The sequence below is a fragment of the Pyxicephalus adspersus genome, chromosome 5, assembly GCF_032062135.1.
Source record: "Pyxicephalus adspersus chromosome 5, UCB_Pads_2.0, whole genome shotgun sequence".
Taxonomy (NCBI): Eukaryota; Metazoa; Chordata; class Amphibia; order Anura; family Pyxicephalidae; genus Pyxicephalus; species Pyxicephalus adspersus.
This window is the reverse complement of record NC_092862.1, coordinates 76,305,164-76,332,450: the sequence shown is the minus strand read 5'-3', so window position 1 is coordinate 76,332,450 and position 27,287 is coordinate 76,305,164. Positions and strand designations below refer to the sequence as shown.

At 38.1% G+C, this 27,287-nt stretch overlaps 1 protein-coding gene across 1 annotated transcript; it reads right to left on the bottom strand.

The window, feature by feature from the left end:
- Positions 1-70: 70 nt before the first annotated feature.
- ZNF830 (zinc finger protein 830) lies at positions 71-23,412 on the bottom strand. Its single transcript, XM_072411898.1, has 10 exons — positions 23,275-23,412; positions 22,316-22,415; positions 21,229-21,352; positions 15,331-15,370; positions 13,579-13,787; positions 12,804-12,885; positions 7,205-7,268; positions 6,249-6,329; positions 5,028-5,104; positions 71-1,054 (listed from the first exon to the last, which is right to left on the bottom strand). Exons 1-10 carry the CDS (start codon positions 23,385-23,387, stop codon positions 877-879), a joined length of 1,068 nt encoding a protein of 355 aa, XP_072267999.1. The 5' UTR covers positions 23,388-23,412; the 3' UTR covers positions 71-876.
- Between the last annotated feature and the right edge of the window lie 3,875 nt (positions 23,413-27,287).

The following is a 27,287-nucleotide window of genomic DNA, read 5'->3' as shown; positions in this document are numbered from 1 at the left end:
TGTGACAGACAATCCTAAATTAATCTTACATTTAACACAACTAAAGAAAAATAATTTAAAAAAAAATTCATTTAGGTCTTCAAAATTTTCACAAACTTTTTATGAACACTCAATCAGAAATCATTAATTGTTACACAATTAAACACACAATTACATATTTTTATAGCTTCAAAGTCTATAACTGTACAAAATGTTACAAAATATTGTTGGCAAAAACAAAGTACATATAATGACAGTGACCCTGTAGACAACCCGTAAAATATGATAATACTTTCTGTCCAGTGAGCAGTGAAGGAAATTTTGCTCTAATAATGAGTTCCAGGTTCTCCTGCTATTTCTGGGTGTGTTGCATAGTGTATCCGCTGCTGCTATGGTTCCTCCTGTTGACCTCTATGTTACTACACAACACAGTAGTGGCGTAGGGGTAAGCAGAAGGAAACACAGGCGCCAGCAGGGGACACATATCCAGCACATCCTAAGTAATAGGATGAAGCAATGATGAGCAAATGAAGCAATCAAAAAAGTACCTCACCACCTTCTGCACTGATAAGTATGCGGCCTATTCATTTACAAGGTGTCTCTCACCAAATTTGTTTGGGGTAGCAGCTGACACTAAACATATGAGCGATGTATTAAAAAAAAAAAAAAAAAGTGCGAGATGACACAGAGAGCTTACTAAAAACATGAATTTACTAAAGCACTCTGTTCCATTTCATATGCTTTTATGCTTGGTATTTTCCTGAAAAAAATTATACACTTTAGGAATCTTGGATTCTTGCATAGGAATATCTGATCTTACTAGGAGGGAAAAACCAGTAAAGCAGTACTTGTAAGGGCCTTTCATCAGAAGGAAACAATTGTACCCAAGCCTATAAGCTATAGAAAAGCTTCTTTTTCTCTCCAGTTCTGACCAAACATTAATGGTAACATCTCGTCTTCATCACTTTCAGCATCATCTTTTGCTTTACTAGCTTTTGATTTCATAACTTCCTTTAGCGTCTCATTCAGATCATCTTTGCGGTTTCTTAAATGTTCAATTCGCCGGTAACATTCACTGCAAGATAGAGCAAAAAGAAAAAATGTGTACAACGATCCAATTCTATCAATTTACACTCTGGAAACAAAAACTTATTTCATTGTAAACTAGAGTCCTTTAAAACAGAAATCCCAAGTACAATGAAAAACTAATATATTATACTATACTAATATATATATGTTTATATTATAATACAGTTTAGCTATCTTACAAAGATGTATTTCTGAATTGATGGGAGTTCTACACAGTCCTCACAAAGCACAGCCAGGGGAAGGCAACATTTACATTTAATGCAGATCTAATGGTTGTGCATAAAGGTGATCTTTAAAAAATGGACGTTATATATGCCTTCTGTTCACATTCTGGTAAAGTAGAAATAGCTACCAAAGGTTAAACTGCGACCTAGAGCAATGCACTGCCAGGAATGGCACAAAGAACCACAAAGATGATTACAGGAGGGTCAGGTGGGTCCTCTTCCAGCTTTTGTATATAATAATCACACATGGCTTCTTTGGTCACCTTAGACTTAAAGCACACCAGCCGAGACAGAAGAGGGATGCCGACTTCTTGACTGCCTTGTTGTGGCTTCTGTGCTTATTTTGTTGATCATCATCAGACTATCATGATTTCTAATTTGCTTGCCTGGAATATGTATACAGCCTAGGTGCTCTGACCCTACTTATCTGCATACCTGTTCCAGGTGAGCCAATTAGTTTTCTGAAGAGCTCAGAAAGGTCATTTTTATAAGTCATTTATAAATGTGTCACAGCTGTATGGTTTCTACCAAACTATTCACCTAATGCAAGCCCGTGCTTTGCCCATGTAGCTTACACCATATGACAGAATAATGCTTGGTACAGTTCAATGATGTAGCATATACCCAAAATACAGTCTACAATAAATAAAACATCTAAAATATGTAGAAATATCTACATCAATAAAACATTAAAAATGTTTTTTTTGAGTAATTCTCCATAAAAACATTTTTACTAAAAGCAACAACATTTTTGTACATCCATATCAGAACAGTTACATGACTTTCATATGTTTGATATACCATATATACAGCAAACGCCAAAAAAAAAACAAAAAAGCCAAAACACACTTGCTTGGAAGGTACACTTAAAAGCCTCTAATCTTCCTAGAAATGTAACCTGTCGGCTGTCTGCACCAACCATGAGACTGGGCACATAATACCTTAGTGTCTCCCTCTTGGTAATGCATTGCTACTTTATTAGGAAGATTAGAGGCTTTAAAGTGTACCTTCCTAAATAGCTTGCTGAATATAATTTTGGTCAATTTTACTTATCATGAGGCCAAATGCATAGTTCTCCCCAACCTGTTTTTGGGGGGCGGGCCGCCCACTTGCTATGAATATTCGGCCCAGCACATTTTTCAGCAGCTCTGAATGGACACCGGAGAGGCTGCTCTGCTCGCTCCGTTCTCCGCTGATAGCTGATTAGAGTCGGGCGGAGTGAGAAGAGCACAGTACAAGCTATGAAGAGATCGCAACACAGACTGCCCCTCCCCCTCTCATAGCTGTGCCAAGTCTTTTGGAAAAATGCTATGTAAGTGGCTCGGGGGTCCTTAATTTGCATTTTCTATTTTGGGGTCCTAGGTGCACTTTCCTAAAAAACAGCAAACCCAAATCTTCACTTACAACCAACAATTTAGGGGATCTAAAGGATTGAACACAATGAGTTGTTAGGCTGCAGAATCTGACAAACAGACTTTACACACACAGCTATCACACTGCGGGTGGATAAATTTCACAGGAAGTTTTTGTTTTTGGCAGTGATGGGAGGAGGGCACTGGCTTGTCCTGCCCCCATCTGCGATCACATGCATGATTCTCTTTGTGTTACCTAGGTATAGCGCTAGAAGGTGACATCTGAAGGTAGGCTGAATTCACATTGGCAGTAAGGTTGCATTTGCTGCATTTACCCCTCACTTTCCTCTCGCCAGGAAACACTGCTGGTTGAAAAACTGCTAGGCCTGAAAAGCCCAGCACTTACCGCCTGTTACTAATCCAAGGTGCCCAGCAGTTATCACCGGTTACCAATCCCAGGTGCCTAGGAGTTATTACCAGTTACCAATTCCAGGTGCCCAGCACTTACCGTCTAGTACCAATCCCAGGTGCCTAGCAGTTGCCAAGAAGTAGTCACTCAGGAGAGGCATTTTTTTTAAGCCACATTGATCACAATATTACACTACTACAAGGGATTACACTATTAAAACATGGAACTCTAGAGAGTTGGATTAAAATACACAGCACTGGACTGTTGGGGCATAATACAAAGAAAATGGAAAAATTGAAAATTCTAACAAGCCAGGTATTAGAAAGTTAGAACAAAGTATAGGGGACAGGTAGAACGCTGACACAAGAGCAGGGGTTACTGGATACCTATGGCATAAATAACTAGGAACTCCAAATTGTTGTCTAGCCCCCCTCTTTTTTTTACCACCCGGCTACATTTTCCCCCCACCCCGCTGAAAAAAATTTCTGGGGAAAACACTGAAATGGTTGGCCGATTATATGACAAAAACCCTCAGTATACAAAGTCATAAAAAGGTTGGGTTTTCAGTGTGGTGGCTTAAAAAGTCCCAGAGCTTATAGAAAGATAATTGATTTTTCTTCATCTTTGTTAATCAACTTGCCAATTACCCTGATCGGATGGAGAAGACCTTGTTCTGCGAGACGCCTCATCTGTAGCAGTACTACTGTCATCTGCATTGGTAGTTCCGAACATCCAAGTTAAAGTTTTTATATATGGTTTTGCATTTTTGTATTTTTTTGAAGTTTGCTTTGTTATGTTATATCAAACATGTGAAAGACATGTAACAGTTCTGATATAGATGTAACAAAACAATGTTGACTTTGTTGCTTTGAGTAAAATATAAAAAATGTTAGCGTACACCGGGCTGTATTCTCTTACCTATAGCAGATGAATGGAGAAGTAAAGAAAACAAAAGGAAGGTAAGTACATACAGTAAACATTAAAGTTACCTTGGTGATTTGCCCTGTATAGGCACAAAGTATACACTGTGTGTTAAATTTCCATGCATGCACTACATATTTAGGATAGTCCCTAATATGTATATTTGGATGTTCAGGCCCTTTCTGTTATACAGTGATACAGCAGTCTCCAATTTACGCTCTAATTTTTTCATACTTGTCTAATGAATGCTACAAGGGGCTGTGCTGATAGAAATTGCACATGCATGGTCTGATAGTCACTCTGGTCCTAAGCAACTATTTGCAGCAGCAGCTGAAAAAGACGGGAGGAGAGCATTTTATAAAAAAAATAAAAAATAAAAAACATGGCAACTGCTTTTAAAACACACTGCTTTGGCAATCCAAATATCAACTACTTAGGGTTCATATCTACTTTGGAAATTAAAACAAATAATTCAATAAATATAGCACCACTCCTATTCTGTGCTGACTTCTGTATCTCCTCTTGTGAAACTTCACCAAGGATTCATTATGTGCATGTTTATAAATAATCACACACCACAACATTAATGCTGCTACCTGAAATTAAAACATCTTTCCACCCACACACACACACTTTAAGGATATGAGGAATGTTCACACCACTGTAGTTAATTCTGTATGGAGATCCCCAAATCATCTGAATTCAAGACTTGTGCATTTGAGTAGACAGACTTTGTGAAAGTATTTGGCTACATTTAAAACAGGTTTTGTGAAAATAAAGTCCACCTTAGTGTTTAATTAAGTAACACTTGGCCCAGAGAGATGACAGTGAAATTAATTTGTCTGTATGATTGTCTGAAAAAGCTCTAACAAGAAACCTGTCAAGTGAGACCTTAGTTAATTGCAGCTTTCAATGAACCCAACTGCAACATGGGTGATATGAGGTCAATAGGCTGTTCAAGAAGTTCCACTTCTGCAGACAATAAATCACAAAGTTTAAAACTATGGGAGAGAAAAAAGTTTAACTCTAAAAAACCAAACCAAATCTGCATACATCTGTTCATCAATTTCTTCAATCTGCCGATCCAGTCGTCCTTCCTCGTCCTCTCCAGCCACAATTGCTTCAGAAACCTTTAACATAAAATATTGCAATGAAAATGTAGCTTAAATGTAAAAATGTATTAGAAATTAATTACATAGCACACCTTCACATAAACCAAAAATGAAAAATGACAAAGAACACATGAAAATGAAATTCTTGGGAACATAAATTATTGGATATGTTTATGAAATACATAAGCCACCCATGAATAAGTTGAATTTGAGTACCTTTGTGTGTGAACATGCACACTATGTAACAGACTATATAATAAATGATATGGCATGTAACTGATTATATATTCCCTTACAGAGGCTCAAATAATTTCTGAATGAGTTGTCCTTAAAAAAATGACATTCAGTTTACCTCTGGAAAACATTTACCCTAATTTATAAGCCATTAGAAACTCTGCAAAAAACTACCTGGCCCTTCGCTACAATATAATCACAAGTGGCACTGCCAACCTCAACACTCTATTTACTTCTTTAGGACCTGTCCATATACAGTGCATAGGAAAATGGTTCTTGAAGGAAGAGAGAATTGTGGGGGCATGGCTACATCAATACGAAATGAGCTTCTATGACCCATGCCTGGTGATAATATTACAGGCGCTAATTTTAGCTGTTTTCTTTATAGAAATAAATACAAAATATGCCTTATTATGATCAAGATTCGTAGAGAAAATTTAGTAATGAGTAAAGGCACACTTAAGCTCTTTCAGTGGTTTAATTTGTGGAAAAAAATAAAAGCAACCTTTCAGAAGAGAACCATACACATTATGCTCATCATATTCTTGGACTAGAGGAGAATGTGTTATGCAGCAGTTTTTTTTTATTCATCTAACAGATGAGCGGTTATACTAATTGTGTAAAACCTGCAACCACTCTAGGCATTTCAAACAGGGCATATAGGAAAATATTTAGGGCTTAATATATAAACAATTGGTAGATACAGAGGGGCTCTTCCTGCAGACAATGAGCTCAGCACTGCTCACTCCTACCATCTAAGCCTGTTTGTTAATAATATGATTATAGGCTCAGTTTAAATGCCCACATTTGTGACCATTTTATAAAGGTTTTGTAAGGAAAATTATTTTGGTGACAAACCTGCTGCCAAACATATTTGTAAGTCTGCATATTTCTGTAAAATGTCAATAAAAAGATAACAAATACTTACAGTATTAACTTGACGTATTTCTTTCTGAAACTCTTCCCACTCTTTAGCCATGTGATCTTTAGGAGCATCTACTTTTCTCACCTTCACAAGAAATACAATCAGTCAGCAGAATTCTGCATCAAAATGACAGACTACATTTGTAATAATACAAGAAACATACACATAAATGGAAGGTATTACTGATAAGAATTACATATGTGTGTTTGTGTGAAGAGAGCAAACTATTTTTATTATAGTCTACAGACATATTGCTTATTGACTTTTTTCATCTATAGAAAAAAATAAATACATAAAAGAAACAAACTTTTTATTAAAATGACTAGTGTGTGTTTTAACAGTTACTGTTGCTGCAAATGAACCTGTGCCTATAGAATTCTTAGAACAGGTTTTTAGACTGACGTGCAAATTTCGGAAAGATTTAGTACTGTGAAGGCAGAAGGTATATTTACTTGCTGGATTTCAGTTTCATTTTGTAGTCTATAATAAAAATTGTATTGTAAACATTGTGGCTCATTATAATACATGGTAATTTGTTACCTAACAGCAAATAAGAGCAATTTAATTGACAAAATGGCAGAAGACATTTTAGTAATTCAATTAGCATTTTAGTAATTTAATTAAACTTTAGGAAATGCATTGGTCCATGAAGCAAATCCCTAACATAATACAGCGATTTGTGTGTATTGTATGTAGTGACAATACATTGTTCAAAGTATCCATCACATTTACTTGTTCTTTTAAAAAGACATTGGGTTTAGAATGTACCCTACTGCAGCATCCTTAATCAGAAAAGATATGGCTCGTGATAGGCTCCATATGTTCTGTATGTGAGGAACACTGCCAGGGGAGCCACTAACAATTAAAATGAAATGGACCATTTTTGTTCTAAATGTGTTAATGGTCCCATCATGGCACTTGAAGTAGCACTGCATGGAGGAGAAAGGAGAAACACTTGCCTTTGCATCAACTTCTGGGTCATCAAAGAATCCCTCAGGTAAGGCTTCAGCTGTATTCTCTTTCCTGCATTGGAATATATATGTTAAGATTTAAAACAATGAATAATAACTAAATAGAAATCCTACTTTTACAAAAAAAAGCCAGCTACCTCTAGACAAAGGTTATTATGAAAATAATAATTAATTTGCACATGTTCTTCTTTTATGATGTTTTCTGCTTTGTGTCTGCATAACCCCAGAGTATATTTTCAATGTGGACAAACCTTAGCTTCTGTTCAGGGATGCAGTCCAATTTTGCAGCTAGATGAGGTCAGAAAGATAATTATTTTTTTGTAAAATCAGCACAGTCTGAGCAGAAACACTTATGTCCTCTCAGCATGCTGCAGAGAAGGACCCTTGCTCTCTGTGGAAGCAGCGGTCTATCTGCATTGGCCCAATACCCCCTACACAACGCTCTCTAGTGGAACAATGCGCCCTAGATCAAAAAACCTTAATGGGATTTGCAGGAACAAACAAAAAAATCAAACATACAATAAAAAAATGACATTTACAGCAGTGACTAAATTGACAGTAATGATTAAAAATTGACGCGTTTCTCACAAACAGTTCATATAATAAAATTGTAAAAACACCACTAAAAACAATACATAGTAACAACTTACATTATTCAACAATATTTATCCCGTGTGTGGTCACTTGGGAACAACAATGCTAAATAGTAGGATGTTTTTTAAACACTGGAGGTTCCTAAACACTGGAATAAAGCAGCCTAGTCTTAAAGTTGATCCTTTAATCAATATATTAATAAGGTCCTTCAACACTTACATAAGACAAGCTTAATCAATAGAAGTTGCAAACCATTTAAACCAAAGGGCTTACATAAAGTCAAAGTCCAATTATAAAGGACTACCCTAGTCTACCCATTTAAGTACTCACTAAATATATCATGCTGGATATTCTCAAGAAACCTCCAGTGTACTCCTCCTCATTGTATAAATTAAAGTGTTAAAAATGGATTAGATGTTTTGCCTAAAGACAGGCCACATGCCTGTCACTTCATAGCCTCCTCCTTTTATGGCATTGTACTGCCAGAGTCTAAAATAAGCAGAATATGGGCGTGTCATGTGACGTCATTCCCGGCACACATGTGCAGAATATGTTCCGGTGACATCACTTGAGGAACACGTCAGATTTTAATTAAGTACATTTGGTCACTACTGTATATGTCGTTTGTTTAGTGTATGTTTAATGGAATAAATAAAAAATTATTTTATTGTTTGTACCTGAAAAGTCCCCTTAACCCCCTAACCGCTAACCCCGTAATTTTTCGTCTTAAAAAAAAATGCTATTTGGGATAAGCCCGTATTTTTTCGACTTACCTTTAAATCCCACTTACCTGTGCTCATCCAGCGTCGGGTCCGTATTCCAGCGTCGGGTCCGTGTTCCGCCGGCCAGCATCCCACGTTCCGCCGGCCAAGGTCCCGCTGATCGTCCCACGTCGCTCTCCGTCCAGCGTCGGGTGCTTCTAACACAAGAAGCCGGTCAGCGGAGAAAAAAAAAGCCGACCGGCTTTTGTGTGTTTCAAACATTTTTTATATTCATATTATCTACTAGAACCCCTGTTCGGACATATTTCTGTAAGTTACAGGTCTACAATTTTAAAAAAAATTTCATGAAAAACAGTGGATCACTTTTGGTACAGAAATCTAGACATCAGTGTAACGCTCAGGTGGTTAGGGTTTTTTGGTCCAATGTTTTGTTTATTAGGGATGGAGCTACAATTGGGGACCTTAATGTTGCTTATTAATGAACTATCAGCATGGTTGATTGCAGAACTATAGGTCTGACTCAAGAGGGGACCTCTGAACAAATCGCTTTTTAGCCACAAAGATAAAGGGTTCAACAACAAAAGCATAGAAAGGGTTTTCTACAGTCCTTTAAAAAATGACCTCTAAAGACATGGAACACCTTTTGATTTGAAATAAGGTATTTAAACATTTAAACTGAAAGTTTACTTGGGCTTTAAGTGACCCTGATGTAGCTGTTAAACTGCATACTGATATTCTGACTTAAAAAAGGAAATTTCATACAGTAAGTAGTGAATGATTTTAAGTCTTCAATAAAAATTATTCAGACAATGGCTTTTTATAAAATGTATTTAGCAAATGAACAAAATTTTTCAACAATCAGCCTGCATTGCTCAACCAACCCAGCTAATGGGAAAATTAGATTCTGCAGACAGAACAGAGTCACGCTTCATTAAATCCAATCTTGCTTGGTATACACCTCAATTATTTTTACTAGCATCAGATTAAGGTTACAACTACCTAAACAACAGATTAAGGTAAAATTCCTAAACAAATCAGAAAATGAGTATTGACATAGATATCACTTTGTTGCTTATCCCAGACTTTGAGAGTCTACTAAATCACAGTAAGAGTCATAACCGCCCAATGGAAGACACCAGGATCAGTAGTGAATATTCCCAGAAGTGTTTGACCTGCCAACATTTTAGCAAGTAGTATCACCTAGGAGGACGCTAAATCTTGATTATCTAAAGACAATGCTCCACTACGGCTGAGCATCTTCTGAAGGATCTCATCTTCTGGAGAATATATTCCCGAATATTTCTTTCAATTTTTTTAGGCGTTACTTTTACATGCAGGAGTGGAGGTCCAACTAATAAACATGTTGACACAATGTCCAATTTGAAATGAAAAAAAAGTGAGCTTATAGTTTTTGGGGAAGGGATTGTTAAGGTTGATTTATACAAACAAGAAAGGAAATATCTCCAAAACAAAAAGTTAAGAACTTGTCTAAATGATCAACGAGGTTTCATCTTTCATTCTCTAGGAAAAATACAACAAAGAATACATCGCAACAGCCCCATTCTCCTGTTTTGTGGGGAGCTTTCTTTCTTTTAAAGTTTATGAACAAGCCTAATGATATAAGAAAATGCTGCCCTTGTTTTTCTCCCCTGTAAAATTGTACAGTGAAACTGAACAGACATATGGAGACACTACAGGAGATCTCAGAAGTAGATCAGTAACGTGCTGGGAGCTCATACACTTTACTCATAGTTTCATTGCTTCTCAGACATTGTTACAAGCAGAGTATATTGCAACTATGCATTATAGAAAGTCACTAAAAAACATCACAGCCCCTCCTGGAAAGCATTGTACAATATAAAACAAACTTAAGAAATAGTTTAACTGAGCTGATAACAGAGTACTCAGGCCAGAAGAATGTATTGTATTGCATATTCACAAACACTTTAAATATATATTGTACGTAATATATATATGTGAATTGTGAGCATACAGTAGGAAAAAAGAAACAAAACTAACCTTAGCAGACCAGAAGACACAAAAACACATTATACATTTCTCTAATAAACCTTTGTTAAATGCACTTTTCATTTTTTTTAAATGTTTAATAAAAATGTGTGTAAATTTATTTTTTGAAAAATGAATACTAAGCAATAAAGATAAAATTAGAGTGGGAAATTATCAAAGCTAAACACCAGCCAAAGGTTTGATTTAACATTGAACAGAGTGGTTAAAGTGGGACTTTATTGAACCATTTAAAGCGTACCTAAACTCTGAATTTTTACCTTACATAGAAGGGTAAAAAAAAATTGGCGCAGCACCACCCCTTTAAATCTTGATCGCCTCGGCGATCAAGAATTATTGGGAGCGCAGAGCCTCCCGGCATACCTACGTGACGCATCCAGGGAGGCTCTTGGCTGCTCCTTCTGCGCATGCCCGAGACCTGTCATCAATAGAAAAAAAAATTGCTGATCTCACGCATGCACATGTGAGATTGTCAAATTTTATCCCAATCTACGTCACCCGTTTTCGTGCCTGTGCAATGCGAGATTGGGTGATGGAGGAAGAAGAGAAGATGTCAGCGCCAGGTGCTCCCCCTGCCCTTGGCCTGAAGACAGATACTGGGACGCCGCGGGACACGAAAGCAGTTACAATTCTCTTTACTATGTATGGTGTACAATTTTAGAATTACATGTAGAAGTTCATTCTTCCCACTATGGTCAAGAAGAGTTGAGGAAAATGTTGGCTTTGGGGACTAAGCTTGTGACATCATATAACTCTTTAATTTAGATGAGTATATATCTGTCGTAAGCAATATTCTCCACAGAAATTATTTAAGCTGGGTGGGAAGAAGCTGTTGGCGGCCTCTGTACTGAAAAGTGCATCCGGCTAAAAGCATCTGTGGATAATTCTGTTTGAGGTTTATTGCTCTGGGGAAGAGTTTACTCTTTCCTGCTCTATTCAACACTAAAAAGACACATTTTGCGTCAGGTTAAACTTTAATAAAGCCTATATATTTTGCACCAACCAGCCTTCACTAATCCATATATTTAACAAAACGTTGGGGGAAAAAATGTATGCAACCACCTGTCACATATCCATAACCCAAACAGGCTAAGACAATTATGTTCAGGTATCTTAGAAACCCACTGGAAAACAAAACGTCAACATGTACAAAATACATGTTTCGTTACATCCTCATCTGGAATATGCAGTCCAGTTTTGGGCACCAGTTCACAAAAAGAACACTGAGGAATTGGAGAGAGTGCAGAGAAGGACAACTAAACTAATAAAAGGAATGGAGGAGATCAGCTATGAGGAGAGATTAGCTGAACTGAATCTATTCTCCCTTGAGAAGAGACATTTAAGGGGGGATATGATCACCCTGTATAAATAGATAAATGGTTCATATAGGTAACTCGCTTCCCAATTATTCACTTTGAGATCATTACAAAGAACAAGAGGGCACTCTTTGCATCTGGAGGAGAAGAAGTTTAAGCTCCGGATAAGGAAGGGATTCTTCACTGTAAGATCTGTGAAAATGTGGAACCGGCTACCTCAGGAAGTAGTTTCAGCAACTACTTTAGATTGCTTTAGGAAAAAGCTGGATGCTTTTCTAGAAGCACAGAATATAATTGGGTATTAGGGCTCTAAATAAATGGCACCTGAGACTGTTGACCCAAGGACCATCGATTGCCTCACAAGATCAGGGAGGATTTTTTCCCTTGTTGCAGCAAAATTGAACCATGTTTAGTGTATTGGTTAATTTGACAGTCTTTTGTCTTTTTTTTTAGCGTGACTATGTACCTCTACAAGTAATGCAGACACCCTGTCTTTACTAGTCATATTGCTTATGCTTTATTGCATGCACACTGCAATTGAGATCTAAAAGCTTTGGCCTCCAAGATACATTGTAATTCCTTCCTAAATACTCACCTACAACAACCGAGGAAACCACCTTTATGTGATGAGAGATGAGCAGAGTGCTTTATATTCTGCAGCACCATTTTAGCTTTTATTATTTGATTAGTACAGTAGCTCTTAGTGTCAACATATGCATTACTGATTTTTTTTTGCACTGTTACAGACAAGATGTCATGAACTTTATCTTTCAATTATTAATGCATTTTTTTCAGCTGCATGACACCCGCACCCACCATGTTTTTGAATTTACATATTTGACTGAATTTTACATGGATAACTAGTAATTGGCATAATGTTTTTTGCAGGACAGCATTAGAAGCACAAGCATATGCTAATAAAACGTTTACCTTTCTACAGGTTTTTCTTGAATGTCAGCCTTTAAAATGGACCCAGAATGGGAAACCACAGGTGTTTTATTATCAAAGAAATCTACAAGAAAAGGAATAGTTAGTAGATATAAAAGACATGCATTATTGCAGCTCTGTAATAATAACACATAACTACATGTATTTTTAGAAATTCAAGAAGTGTAAAAATTTGAAGTTGATGTGGTATAAGCCTTTTCCTCGGTATACCAGGACTAGAGAGTAGAAAGTGTTTTAGTATACAAAAAGCCATGCAGGCAAAATTTGAATCAATGAACAGAAACAGGAAAAACAACGGTAAATGTTTGATTAATATTTTTATATATGAAAATTTTATAATATTATATATATTAATTATTATATAGTATTAAAAATATAATAATATTGCCAACTGAGACTGTTGAACCAGGAACCATTCGACTGCCTCACAAGATCAGGGAGGATTTTTTCCACCTTGTTGGAGCTAATTGATGTTACAAGATGGTAGTGTTTGTATACATAAACCAGATGCAACCCTGCATCAGCAATATAATTTGAAACGTATCAGCTCTCACTTTGACCAATCATAAACTTGTAATTTAGGTAAATTATATATAGTACAATTATAGCCCATCATCATAGAGCCATTTATTAAAAACTGCATACAGCTATTTCAGGCTTTTTAGTAATTAACATTGCAGCCTTTGGAAACAATTGCCTTCTTTGGAGTAGGGCTTGAAGCCAAACAAGAGGATAAAACCATTACTCAAGTAAATACCTGGTGGAAGGCCATCATCGGTTGCTGGTGGAGGTAATGGTATTTCTGTGGATTTCTGTATGGAGGAGGATGGTGCTGCTGAGCTGGTTTCCTCTTTATCATCATCATCATCATCATAGTCCCCTGCCAACAACCGAAGACTTGTAACATTAGCTGTAGTTGGTTTATGGGTTGGTTGATCTGTTGTTTCGAAAAACCCAGGTGGAAGTCTAGGATGTAAAAACAGAGCTCAAAGTTTTCATTTAGACAGCTGTAAAAGCAAAATTGTCATACAACTGGGTGTATGCAACAAGAAGGTGTAACCTTTGGTATGCATTTATAACATAAGGGATTAGGTATAAACATATATACTTTTTTTTTTTTTTTTAATTTTTCCATAATCAGGTGCAATATTTTTCATTGAGTTGAAAACTGCATACAATGTGGTGTGTTCCTACCCTGCTATAGGATATTCCTTACAGTTAGGTAGCCCAAATTATTGTAAGGATGTAACATTTTAATAATTTAATGTTTTATGTGATTTCTAGATACATTTATGTTAATTAAACCCCTAGCGGTAATCCCGTGTGACTCGGTGTGGATTTTACCTGCAAATAGCGGTAATCCCGAGTCACACTCGGGGGTAGCTTTAACTTAAAAAGAAAAAAAAAAAAAAAACACTTACCTTGCTCCGTTGTCGTCCCCCGTCGTCCTGCTGGTCCCTGCAGGTCCTGGGGACACGCCCTGCTCCTCCAATCTCCAGCTATGCAATGCAGAGATGTTCTCCGGGGTTTCCCGGTGACGTCGGTGCAGGCGGGCAGATCGGTGGGAAATTCTCTCATATATATATATATATATATATATATATATATATATATATATATATATATATATATATATATATATATATATATTTAGAAAGCTATCCTGTCCCCAATCACTGCAGTTCAGTCCTAATGGCCTAACAAAAGGTTTCTCATTTTACCAAGGCATCACACAGGAAGCATCTCACGATGGGTAAAAGCAAAGACATTCACACAGCCTTCTTGTTGCAAATTGTGGCATTGGTTACAGATGTATTTCTAAGCTTCTGAATGTTTCAGTGAACACTATTTGGGGACATAATTTGGAAGTGGAAAGAACATAATTTCACCTCAAACCAAAAGAGTCAAAAGAATAATAAGAAGAGTTGTCCAAGAGCCAAGGATCACCCATGGGGAGCTTCAGAAAGACCTGGATTAGCAAGTACAGTTGTTTCAAAGAAAATATTAAGTAATCCACTCAACTGACATGGCCTCTATAAACGCTCACCATGCAAGACTCCACTGGTCTTAAAGTTTGCTGCACAACATTTGGACAAACCAGTGATATACTGGAAAAATATAGTCTGGTCGGGCAAGACCAAAACTGAACTCTGGATGTGATTGCACACACCATGTTTGGAGGTGAAACAGTCCTTCACATTAACCAAAATACACCATACCAACAGTGGAGAATTTTTGAGGTGACATCATCATGGAGTGAGGCTGTTTTTCAGCATATGGTACTGGCAGACTTCATATAATTGAAGGAATGATGAATGAGGAAATGTACCGGGACATTAAAAAATCTACTGCCATCTACCAGGATGCTGAAGATGAGACAAGGGAGGACCTTCCAGCAAGACAATGATCCCAAACACATGTCAAAAGTCTCATTAGAAATATATTAACTGAAAAAACTTTCCCGTGCTGTAACTATTTTTTTTTTCCAACGTTACAACAGTGTACTTACGCAGATCCTGTTGCTGGAGCCAAAGATTGTTCCTCTGAGTCTAAGAAAAACAAACAAGCGATTTTTGTTAATTTTTCTCCTGCAGTGTACCTTATATATTATAAAATAATACATTAAAAATGTATTTAATAAATGTGTGTAAAGAAACGCTCTGACGGAAATCACTTAAATAAACTTAAGGATACCACACATTTTTGAAGCACTGCAATATGCTTTATCACCTTAGTGATTCTCTGGCTTTGGAGGAAAAAAATTATTGAGGGGTTCTTACATCAGAGTAAGAAAAAGTACTCCATGAGTTATGGGACATCACAGACTTTGAATGCTGTCAAAAAGCAACTGAGGAGTGGGCAAAAAACAAACATTAACAGGCCCCAAAAAACAGAGACTGGGGACTGTATGTAGCTCAAAGAGTAATCTGTAGTATCTTATGCTGGTGTCATAAGCTAGCAATAAATAAACCCTCAACATCCACCTGGAAGAACCTAAAGAATGTAGGAACAGAAGACAAGGTGACAGCTTTGCAAATCTGGGAAGCGGATGATGGCAGAAAGTTCAAAGGCACTCACAGATCTAGTAAAATATGTCTTAACAGTAGAACCCGAACCTTAAAACCCAACTCCAAGAGCAAACAAAAGTATAGTCTTACAACAGGGCTTCCTTTGGCACCAGAAGTGTTAATTGCTCATTTAGGTTTAGGAGTAACAAAGGATACACTTTTCTTTTTTCACTTTACTACTTAAGTATCGTTACAAAATGTCACCATTTTAGAGATGTCCCGGTCTTTCAAAACTTGGGCTTTAAAAATCCATGGTCCTGCAGTCTGAAGATGCTAAGAAATTGGTAGTGCTTATCACAGTAGCAGTTGCCAGGAACTTTGTTGGACCAGTATACTATATAAACTGCTCTAGTCCAAGATAATGAGAACCAATGCAATGCCCTCCATCTCACACCATTCTGCAAAGCAAAGTGGGAGATTCAGGGAGGAAGAAAACAAATCAGGGTGTATTGATCACCAATAACATCCACTGCTTCCACTAGAGGATCCCAATACCTTGAGACAAACAAGTCTAGTTTGTTGAGTTAGATGGCAGGAGGCCCATATCCAGCATTCCTCACCTGCAACAGGTCCAGTAACACCTCCTGGTGGAAGGATCACTCCCCCAGGTCCAAGGTACTGCCAGAAAGTCTGGTGATGGTCTCAGCCCGGAATGTACAATGCAGACAAGGCTGGTCCATGAAGTCCATCCCTGTACAGGATATATTCTACTTTTGGCAAAGTTAGCTTCCATGATTTACTTATGCCACTGCTGTGCTTTTGTCTCATAGTTCTCCCCAGCCCATTTTTGGGGAGCGGGCCACCCACCTGCTGTGATTATTCCACCTGGCACATTTTCAGCAACTCTGAACGGATACCGGAGAGGCTGCCCTGCTCGCTCCATTCTCTGCTGATAAGAGCTGATTAGAGCCGGGCGGAGTGAGAAGAGCACAGCACAGTTATGAGGTGATCGGGACACAGGCTGTCCCTCCCCCTCTCATAGCTGTGCCGAGTCTTTTGGGGAGAAAAAAAGAGTAACATCGTGCAAACAATGTCTCCGCCCAGTGGGCGTGTGTAATGACGTCATCAGAGCAGTGTGTATAAATGCTGCATGTCACATTCCTCAGCCTTACGGCTCTGTGTATAAACCTTCATATCCCCTAAACTGTATGTCATAAAGATTTGTAATTTTCAGGGTGCACAGGGAACACCTAAACACTTATAGTTAGCACCATTCACAATTTCAGCACCCCAGCTTTTTCAAATTTCATGATATGGAGATTAGAATTGTAAAATCTTGTGAAAATAGAATATTGGGTTTGCAGTATTAAAAGCAAGTGCGCCTTGGTGTCCTAAATCAAAAATGCAAATTGGGGACCCCCGGGACCACTTACATAGAAAGCATTGGGGGAAGGGCCCCTAAAGTTATGCTTATCTCACACAAATCTTTAACTGTCATATTATGTTACCCATCTGCTTCTCTTCTTTGAACCCCAATATCCCTAGAATGGTGATGCGTACAAAACCAAAAACGTAGGTGCGGGGGGAGGGCAATTTTCGATAAACCCCCCCCCCCCACACTAAAATTTTATTACTACGGCAAACGCACTGCCGTTACACATTACTGCCCATTTCTAACACTGGAAACCCAATTTCTCTGGAAACTTAAAATGTGTGGGGAAAATCTTTTGATAACACCCCCTAAAGTTTTATCACAATGGCATCATTAGAATATAAAAAACTCTGCCCATCAAAACGAAATTGGGGTTTAGGTACTGGTAGGGTAAGTCATGTGTAACAGGGCAGCGTGTTTTGATGGGCAGACTTTATGTATTGATGCAATGGAGATGAAAGTTTGGGGGATGTTAGCCACAAATGTCCCCCACTTGCCCCTTTAATTCTGTTAACCTGCATCTCTCTGTTCTAGAGAAATTTGGGTTCAAGGTAGGGAAGCGGACAGTTTGATGGGCTGAGGTTTTTATGTTCTAATGTCATGCTAATGAAATTTTAGGGGGTTATACATCCTTTCCCCACTTGCATCTACATTTTCAGTTTTCTGCACCTCCCCATTCCAGATAAATTGATTCAAAGAACAGAAGCAGAAAGGGCTTTTAGGGGGGCCACCCCAATGCTTCTTACTATGTAAGTGGCCCCGGGGATCCTAAAATTGCATTTTCCATTTTGGTAAAGGTACACTTTCTTACAAAACAGCAACCCAAATCTTCCAATTTCCACAAGTTTTTAAACTCATGATCCTCATTTTTTGAAATTCTTGAAATTAAAAAAAGAAATGTTGTCTATTAGTAGCTATGAGAGTCCCCTGTGTACCCGAAAAATTTTAGGTAACTACAACTAACAATTTAGGAGATCTAAAGGATTGAACGCAATGAGTTGTTAGGCTGCAGAACATGACAAGCAAGACTTTACACACACAGCTATCATACTGCGGGTGGATAAATTTTACAGAACGTTTTTGTCCTACCCTGTCTGTTGTCTGTCCTACCCCCATCTGCGATCACATACATGATGCTCTTTGTGTTACCCTGGTATAGCGCTAGGAGGTGACATCTGAAGGTAGGCGGAATTCACATTGGCAGTAAGGTTGCATTTGCTGCGTTTACCCCTCAAATTCCTCTCGCCAGGAACCAAAGCTGCTTGAAAAACTGCCAGGCCTGACAAGCCCAGCACTTACCACCTGTTACCAATCCCAGGTGCCCAGCTGTTATCACCGGTTACCAATCCCAGGGGCCCAGCAGTTATCACCGGTTACCAATCCCAGGGGCCCAGCAGTTATCACCGGTTACCAATCCCAGGGGCCCAGCAGTTATCACCGGTTTCCAATCCCAGAGGTGCCCAGCAGTTGCCAAGAAGTAGTCACTCTGGAGGGGCATTTTTTACTGCCAATGTGAACTAAGCCTAATTTGTTAAACCACATTGATCACAATATTACATTACTACAAGGTATTACACTATTAACACATGGAATTCTAGGGAGTTGGATTAAAATGCACAGCACTGGACTGTTGGGGTATATTACAAAGAAATGGAAAAAAATTGTACATTCTAACAAGCCAGGCATTAGAAAGTTGGAACAAAGTATAGAGGGTAGGTAGAACACTGACACAATAGCAGGGATTACTGGATACCTACGGCATAAATAACTAGGAGCTCCAAATTTGCAGTATCTAGCCCCGCCCACTTTTTTACCACCCAGCTACAGTTTCCCCCCACCCGGTTGAAAAAAATTTCTGGGGAGAATACTGTCTCACTGAACTTGGAATGGATAACCTATCAAAAAGGTGGCCCTGTGCTATAGAGACGAGACTCCTCAGATGACCAATTTCCTTGCACAATGGACTGTCCAAGACTCCTTCCAGCCAGGAGGTTGGCATCAGTCAGGAGGTTCTTCCAAAATTGAAAAGAAGGACCTCACTTAAGTCTAGAACCGGATGTCCAAGTCATTAGGCCTGGTATAATGTGGTTTTAAAATTTAAAAAAAATCAGTCTGTACAAGGACGTGACTGATTTTGCTCCACTACATCAGAATGTTGTGTTGTTATGGGCTGAGGTGAGCTAGGTAAAAAAAGGACTCTCATGCAAAAATGGAGAGTTGAAAGACTTTTTGAATAAAGAGGCTGTAACATCTGGACAATCAAAATTGTGAGCAGCCAATTGTATGATTTTCCACCATAGGTGTGACAGTGCCCCAAGGGTGCAAATAAGAGGTCAAAGGGATAGGTCACGAACTAGTAGTATAAAGGCCCCACTGCAAACTGTAGAAAGCAGTGCACTAAAAATATTAAAAAGTGCAGCTACACATTGGTTTTGGACCTAAATAAATAAAAAGAGCATTAAGATTCAAGATGGAGTTTGAGACAAGTGAACAGGTTTGAGGGTTTTACCCCCTAAAACCATTTTTCCCCAATTACACCTTAACTTAGAAAGGAGAGGATTTAATTGAGATCTGGTACCCTGTGTGGCAACACAGAAAGACTGGAGGGAAGGAACTACAAAGTAAGCATGGAACAAAACACCATTTGTATTTCTAGGATACGACATACTGCAACCATGCATCAGATATGCAAGCCGTTTAAGGTGTCTGTAAAGGTGAACAAACAACTTGGAAGCCATTTCATTGGTCTTCTTCTGTTAAGATAGTTAGTCCTGCCTCCAGTATCTTCAAAAACCAACATTAAGAAATATTGTCCCTTAAGGACCATACGAAGCAGGAACTTTTTACACAAAGATTCCACAATCCAGTATCTATTGAGCTTGTACCAACTTCAGGTTGGATCTTAGAAAATAGGTGAATGCTCTATAGAAATGGTTATTACCCTGATAATAACCGGGGGCGGGGGAATGCCTTGAAATGTGCTTGTGACCTCTGCATTCAGAATCAGTGATAAAGTTATGCACGACTGTAAAATAAATATCTTCCTTGACATGGCTGAGGAGGAGGCTGTACCGGAAAGAGCTAAGGAACACTCCAATAAGGGCATAGGGGAGCAGAGGACAATATGAGTTTAGGCTGCAGACATCAACAATGTGAGAAGAGGCGTGCTACAAGGAAACCCAGAGTTACTAGTTTATTTTGAGCTGGGGTCACCCAGTACATTAGGGCTGACCCTCCCGTGTCAAGAGTCAGTCCTGCCATTATGCGCAATTATTGAAATTAGGTTCTGCAGCCAGTAGGAATCTAGAGTGACAAAACAATTCTGATAGTTTAAGTAAGTATACCTTGCAGAACAGAAATGGAAAAAGATATACATCTGCAAAAAAATAAGGATGGTTGGTGGTAGGAGAGTGCTGGCCCGCAATTATTTCATTAGCAAGTGTCCAATCAATGGGTATAACCTGAAGGTGAAAACCCTATGTCCCTAATAGTTTAGAAAGATAAAATAAAACCATTGTGTAAAATATTAGGTCATATAAAACTAAAAAATAAAGATAAGTAATCTTTGATTTGTGACTCCAGCCAAACAAAATATACCATTGCTTCAGAAATTCAAACTATAATATACCCTGCATACAATCTACTATTAGACTGTATAACACAGTCTTTATCAACATTTTTAACATGGGGAACCCCTACTATAATTATATCCATAGTATACAGTTCATTAGTGTCAGCCTTACAGATAGCCAAAAAGATCAAGGGCATCAGATAAACTGACCTAATAGCTCATTGCTAAAGTAACCCCCAGAAACCCTAAGGTTCCATGGAAGCCTGTTTGAGAAACACTGGTATAAAGGGTAAGTTAATCAATTATATATTTTATTCATATTACCAGGTTCAGCATAGATTTTGGGAAGGTGTATGTGTGTATGGTAAAGTGTCTTGAATAGATTAATAATTTTACCTTTTAATCTCTTTAAATTCTGATCCTCTACATTTGGCCCTTTTCGTTTGATTGCTTGTGTGGTCGGAGCAGACACAGAAGGACTACTGGAGTTTACTTTTGTGCCTTTGAGTTCTGCAACTTGCTGAAAAAAAAATCAATAAATCATTTATTTTGGTCTGGTATACAATAGGATGAACTCTAAGAAAAAAAGACAAATAATGCTGATGCATATATAAAGACATCTTAGGTGTTTTTTGTTTTTATCTTAAATGCTAGCAGTGCACCTGAACTTGACATACCATCAGTCTTTTCCAAAGACCATAATAGATAAAATATAATTTGAAGAAAGCCTTTAAAGATCTATTGAATCCATATTATCAGGGATTTTAAATTCAATAAAATGTATAAAAACCCCCAACAATGATCTTCTATGCCATCCCAAAGAGCCCTCATAGTTTTTATTTTGGACTACAGAATACAATGCATTTATGTCATGGAAATCCAAGAGTAAGAGTGCTTGAGTAGGACTTAGGACTTCAGGGATTAAATTTCATTTTTTTTTTTATTTATTGTAAAATAAAATTTTTTACATGCACATTTTTGCATGTTTTATCACTTTTAAGACCCTGCATGTAATGCAGACAAAAAGCACATTTTTTGCAATAACATGCTATACGACTACCAGTTTTGTCCGCAGTCAACAATTCTCAGCCCTGCACTAATATTTTGGATTAGAACACACAACAAGATTTTTGCTGTTTGCAGAGTATGAGAACCATGTATACAGGTAAGGAGGGGTATTGTGCTAAGTTGTGGGAGAAAAAGACTGTCAAATCCCCTGCTTCTGATTGGTCACTTATATTGGGAGAGACTTAGGGCCCCTCCTACTTGGCAAGGAGAGATCTTTTGCAGCCTCTGTAATGATGATGTCACAGGGAATAAGAAAAAAGATTCCACAGTAAAAGGTCAGAGTCATTTAAGAGGCACTACACAGTGGGAGTATAGTTTGAAAATATTTTAAGGTGCTGACTAAAGTTCAGATTTAATATATTTATATGGTGCCCATTTCAAACAAAATTCATGTTAGAATAAAATACTACATCACCTCTTTATGTTGTTTTCCAAGGATGTGTGCTTGCCAAAGTAATTCACTTTTAATTGGAACATTACATAAAGCACAGGACAAATGACCAAGACTGTTGTACGTTTAAAACACATGGTTAAGGAATATATATATTCATTTGTCAGTAGACAATGGCTGGCACATGGAAAACACTACACAAGCCAAAAAGTCCACAACTTTAAATACATATTGCAGATCTGAACTTTACATGCTATTACATCATTGGAAAAAACTCTGTTCTACATATTGAAGCTCTATATTTTGCCCGAAAAAAGTAGATAAAAGGAAAAGCAAGATTTTTATTGGAAAAAAATTAATATCTTATATGTCCCTCTGCTTGGAAACATTGACCTGCAGATTGTAAATGTAAACTTGTGTTCACACCTCTAACGTCTAATGTAAGAATTCTTATCTGCTGCCTAACCTTAACCACACAAGTCCCTCCAACCACACCCTGCAACGCCCACCACACAACCCCCACCACCTGGTGTCTAACCCCAATCTCCCTGTCTAGCTCCAAAGTATAACTGCAAACTAACCTAGCACTAACCTTCCCGGTAGGACAATTCACAATTGGAGGGTAGTCACAGAACATCTGCCCCCATTTTTCTGTCCTTATCCTAGCTAAAAATTAAATCTAAATGTATCCAAACACCCAGGCCATACACCAGTGACATTTACACTAATTCATCATGACAAATTCATCTTTCTATGGAAATAACTTCTTACACACAAGGTGGGGGGAGGGCGTTCTAAAAAGAAAACCAAACACTGGCAATGCTATGGCGGAGTGTAATAATATGTGATAAATAAATATGTCATAATACATGTGATAATTATCTATAATGTGGGAATTGATGAGTACACAGCTCCTCTAGCACTCAGCAGCACAAAGGGACCTGACATGGATGTCATCCAAACACAAAGGACAGTAAGGATATTTGGCTAGCGGGGACTCGATTCTCTTCTTGTTCGCTGTCTCCTTCTGCTTTGCTTTCATCAGCCGCCGCAGCTCCTCTTGCTGTACTATTTTCTTCTTTCCGGGCGCCGCCATGTTTCCCCAAATACGTCGCCTGTAATAGGCGTCACTTCCTGTCCGTCACATACGTCTCCCGGGCGTTTACTTGAAAGAAGAAAAGGTTCCGGTATAAAAGTTACACGTTCTTTCTTCAGTTTTCTTTTTGCTTTGTATTCAATTTAGCCCGTGTGGTATAACTCCTCCTATGCAGAGCAGTGCTCTTTAGGAATTTATAATTATCAGAAAGATGGTTCATGTTTATCAGAAAATATTCAGAAAGATATTAGGTTATGGTAAATGTAAATGCTTGATAATATTCACGGCTTCTACCCGCAGCAGTACGTGTAATATTTAAAATGGTCACTGGGTGGCGCAGTATCTCTCGTTTTGTAAGTATTAATTACAAATATGTAGCTGTGTTAACTTAATTTTCCAGCAGATGGCGGTGTACATGTCAGCAGATTGCATCCTTCATAGTTGGCTCTCATTTTTTTCTCTAATGGCAAAATATGCTTTTTACATTTTACCAATGTTAAACTATACTAAACCTTTCATCCAAATTATACTTTCTTATACTGACAATTTTTAAACCTGGTATGAAGGAAAAGTAGTGGTGAAAAAAGCACTGTTAGGAATTAATATTTTTTGGTGTAACAGTGGATGTTGTAGTCAGCGTGAATAAATCAGCAGTTACCAACTGGTGGTCCAGAAGAAAATGTCTTCTCCTGACCCCACGTAGTCACAGCCCTGCGCCCTACTGTCCCCCAAGGATGTTTAGCAAGCAGGTCTGAGCCAGTCTTCTACCATCATTATGTCACTCTGGGGGAAGTTTCTTGACAATAAAATTATGAATTTAGCGGTCCGTCAGGTCCGAAAGGTTGGCGACCACTGATATCAATACTTCCTTTATTCTTCACTGCCACAATCTTTTTCTTCACTGGATGGCCAGCCCTAGGAAGGTACTGCTCTTTAGCAGGTCTTCAGATGCCCTCACCCACATGGAATGGCAGAGAAACAGTCCTGCATTGCACTTGAGCACCCACAATACTAAAAGTGGAGAAGAATGGCAGCTGTCAGGAGAGTGAGGAATAAAATGAGGATCAGCTAACTCTAACCAGAAATGTAACCCTTATTATCCAGGGGGAAGGAGCTGAGCAATACTCATTTATAAATGCCAGTGGGGTTTAGCTTTAATCTATCTGTAATCTCCTGCTGTGTGATTGTCTCTGTCTGTCCGTCAATTGCAACCCCTATTTAATGTACAACGCTGTGTAATACGTTGGCGCTACATTAATATTGTTTAATAGTAATCCACGAGCCCAGAGGGTCCTCACACCTTAATTAACGAGTCTGAATGCCAGAATACTTGTAACTGCACCATTTTTCACAATGTTGTATACAATTATTTAGTGAAAAGACGGTACATCAGTGTGTAAGTGCAATGAAAGATCTCATCTTTTCACTGCATTGTGTCCCTGCTGGCTAAATAAGTCAGACATCACTCCTTTACTAATCGAAACATTGCAGAATATCCCACAGTTGTAAATAGGACACTTAGTAGTTTCCCTGACCTATGGTTATCTTATTACTGGCAAGTTATCACCAGAAACAACATTGCAAGTGTGACATGGCTATTACCTAAAACACAATTAATGGGAGAATAATGTCATTGATTTTCATTGAGCAGTACACATGGCAGATAAGATATTTTTTTGACTTGATTTTCACTGTTTTCGTTTCGTTGGACACAATATGTTACAGTAAGATGCATTTAAACTACGGGCAATACAGGTCAAACACTGCATTCACCATTCACAAAGGCAATGTAGTGTTTGACTAGAATGCCCATTAACCTGAACCTTTGGAATTTGCTTTAAATAACTGTAATTTAAGAAAAATGATTCCACCTGGTGCTTTAGCTTTGTGAATAGATCCTAATAAGTTATTACTGTTTTTTTCATTTCTGTATTAACTCAATCACACATCAGCTTAAATATTAAGATCTCCTGCTGTACATTTGAACCATGCAATGTTTTCTTGCAGCTGCTTCCTCAACAATGTCAATTCAATGAAAAAGCCAAACTCAAGACAGAAAGCTCTTATAATGGTCATAGCTTAGGGCAAACTGGAACACAGAGCTCTGTCTGCTGTAGTCCACAAGCAAGAAAAGCCAACACATAAATCTACTGGATTTTTGCAGCTTTAAAGAAATTATAAAGTTTTTATTAAACAGGTGACATTTTAATATTGATGGTAGTAATGGCTGCCTGGGGTAAAGTTACTGGAGCAAACAGGGCAAACATGAAAGCATAGCTTTTCCAAAAAAAAAAAAAAAAACGAGTATTGTTTCAGTGTGACTAAGTACTACTACTATACCATGACCTGAATAAATGACAATACTGCTTGTGTTGATCTTTAAAGGATCATTGTACATAAGCTAATAGTCACACAAACTCTCTATGGCAGATCTTCTAGCTGGGCTTTGCAGGTTATAATCTCTGTTCATTTATATGTTAGGTCTAATGGTTTCAATGGTCAATATGGAAGAAGAACCCTCAGAACCTGGGGGGACAATAGAATGTTCACTCTCCAAGAGTAAAGTGGCATGTGAATGACCACAAAGTGCATATTTCCATGAAGATTTTAGTATGATATTTAGGAGAATTGCTGGGAGCGGGGAAGGGGGCTTATGGTAAACAATAACAATTATAATTACAGTATTAAATGAATGTGTAACGTGTAATTGTTTTTTTAGAACAGGAAATGGTTAAAAATTGAAGTAATATATTGCTATGTCCTGTTAAGGGAGATTTCCCTTAACAATTGTTCCAAAGTGAGGGGAATTTCTGTCTAAGATGGTTTTCATGAAAACATTTGTTTATAACATTTGTTATTAAACTGTAGATTGTGGAAGATCTAGAGCAGGAGTTTCAAACTCTGACCCCCAACGTCCTTTTTTTTGGCCCCCAAAGGAATCCTAAATATGAAATTGCGCCGCTAATAAAATTAGCGTCACTTGCGTCTATAGACCAGCGAGCTCTCTGCCTATGCGTGGCCCCACATTGGACTGTTTTATAGACCAAGTAATGCCGGGAATTTTAGTAGCAGTACTATTTTAATGAAGAGGGAGATCCAGTGGCGGGCCACTCATAAGATTTAGCTCCGCAATGGCCGCGTTTGCCATTTCCAGCACTCCCCCTCACAAAAAAATTCTTATGCCTCTTTTTCTAACATAGGCTTGTTCCAAATTGAATGTGAAGCAAAACCTTTGTTTCCATATGAAAAGATTTTATATCTAATGAGAAAAAAAACGTCCTCATTTTCAATAAATTTCAAGGTTGGCCCGCAACATTGTCTACGTTTTTAATTTTGGCCCTCTGTGTATTTCAGTTTGACACCCCTGTTCTAGAGCTTTTGACTTACTAGCTATTGAGAAAAATTGAGCTAAATTCAAAATTTTTATTTTATTTTTATTAAAGACATCTGTGATGACTGTTTAAGAGGGAACCTCCCTAACAATGACATTTATGGGGCACAGTTGGCCCTTAGATATCCTTTAAGACTGCATATTATAGCATGTATTGTTCTAAATTAGTCCATTTATCAAATGTGCAAAACCCATTTTTTATGTGCAGCGCACTCCAATGCACAGAATGTGTACTGCAGTGTGGTGTAGTGCCTGCTACTGTTTTAGTGGGTTGGGATACAATTCAAAATAAAGTTGTGGTTCCTCCGTGTGGTTCCTCCGTGCGTCCTCTTCATGAAGAGGAAGTGACAGGACTGAAGTGACTCCGCCCACACAAACACAGGCAGCTTCCCTCATCCCTCCCTAACGGAGACTGCAGGAGTTTGTTCAGGAGTTCAGACAGGTTTTTTTTTGCTGTGAGCAATACCACTCTATATACGGTAAGCTTTAGAATGGGACATTAAATGGTA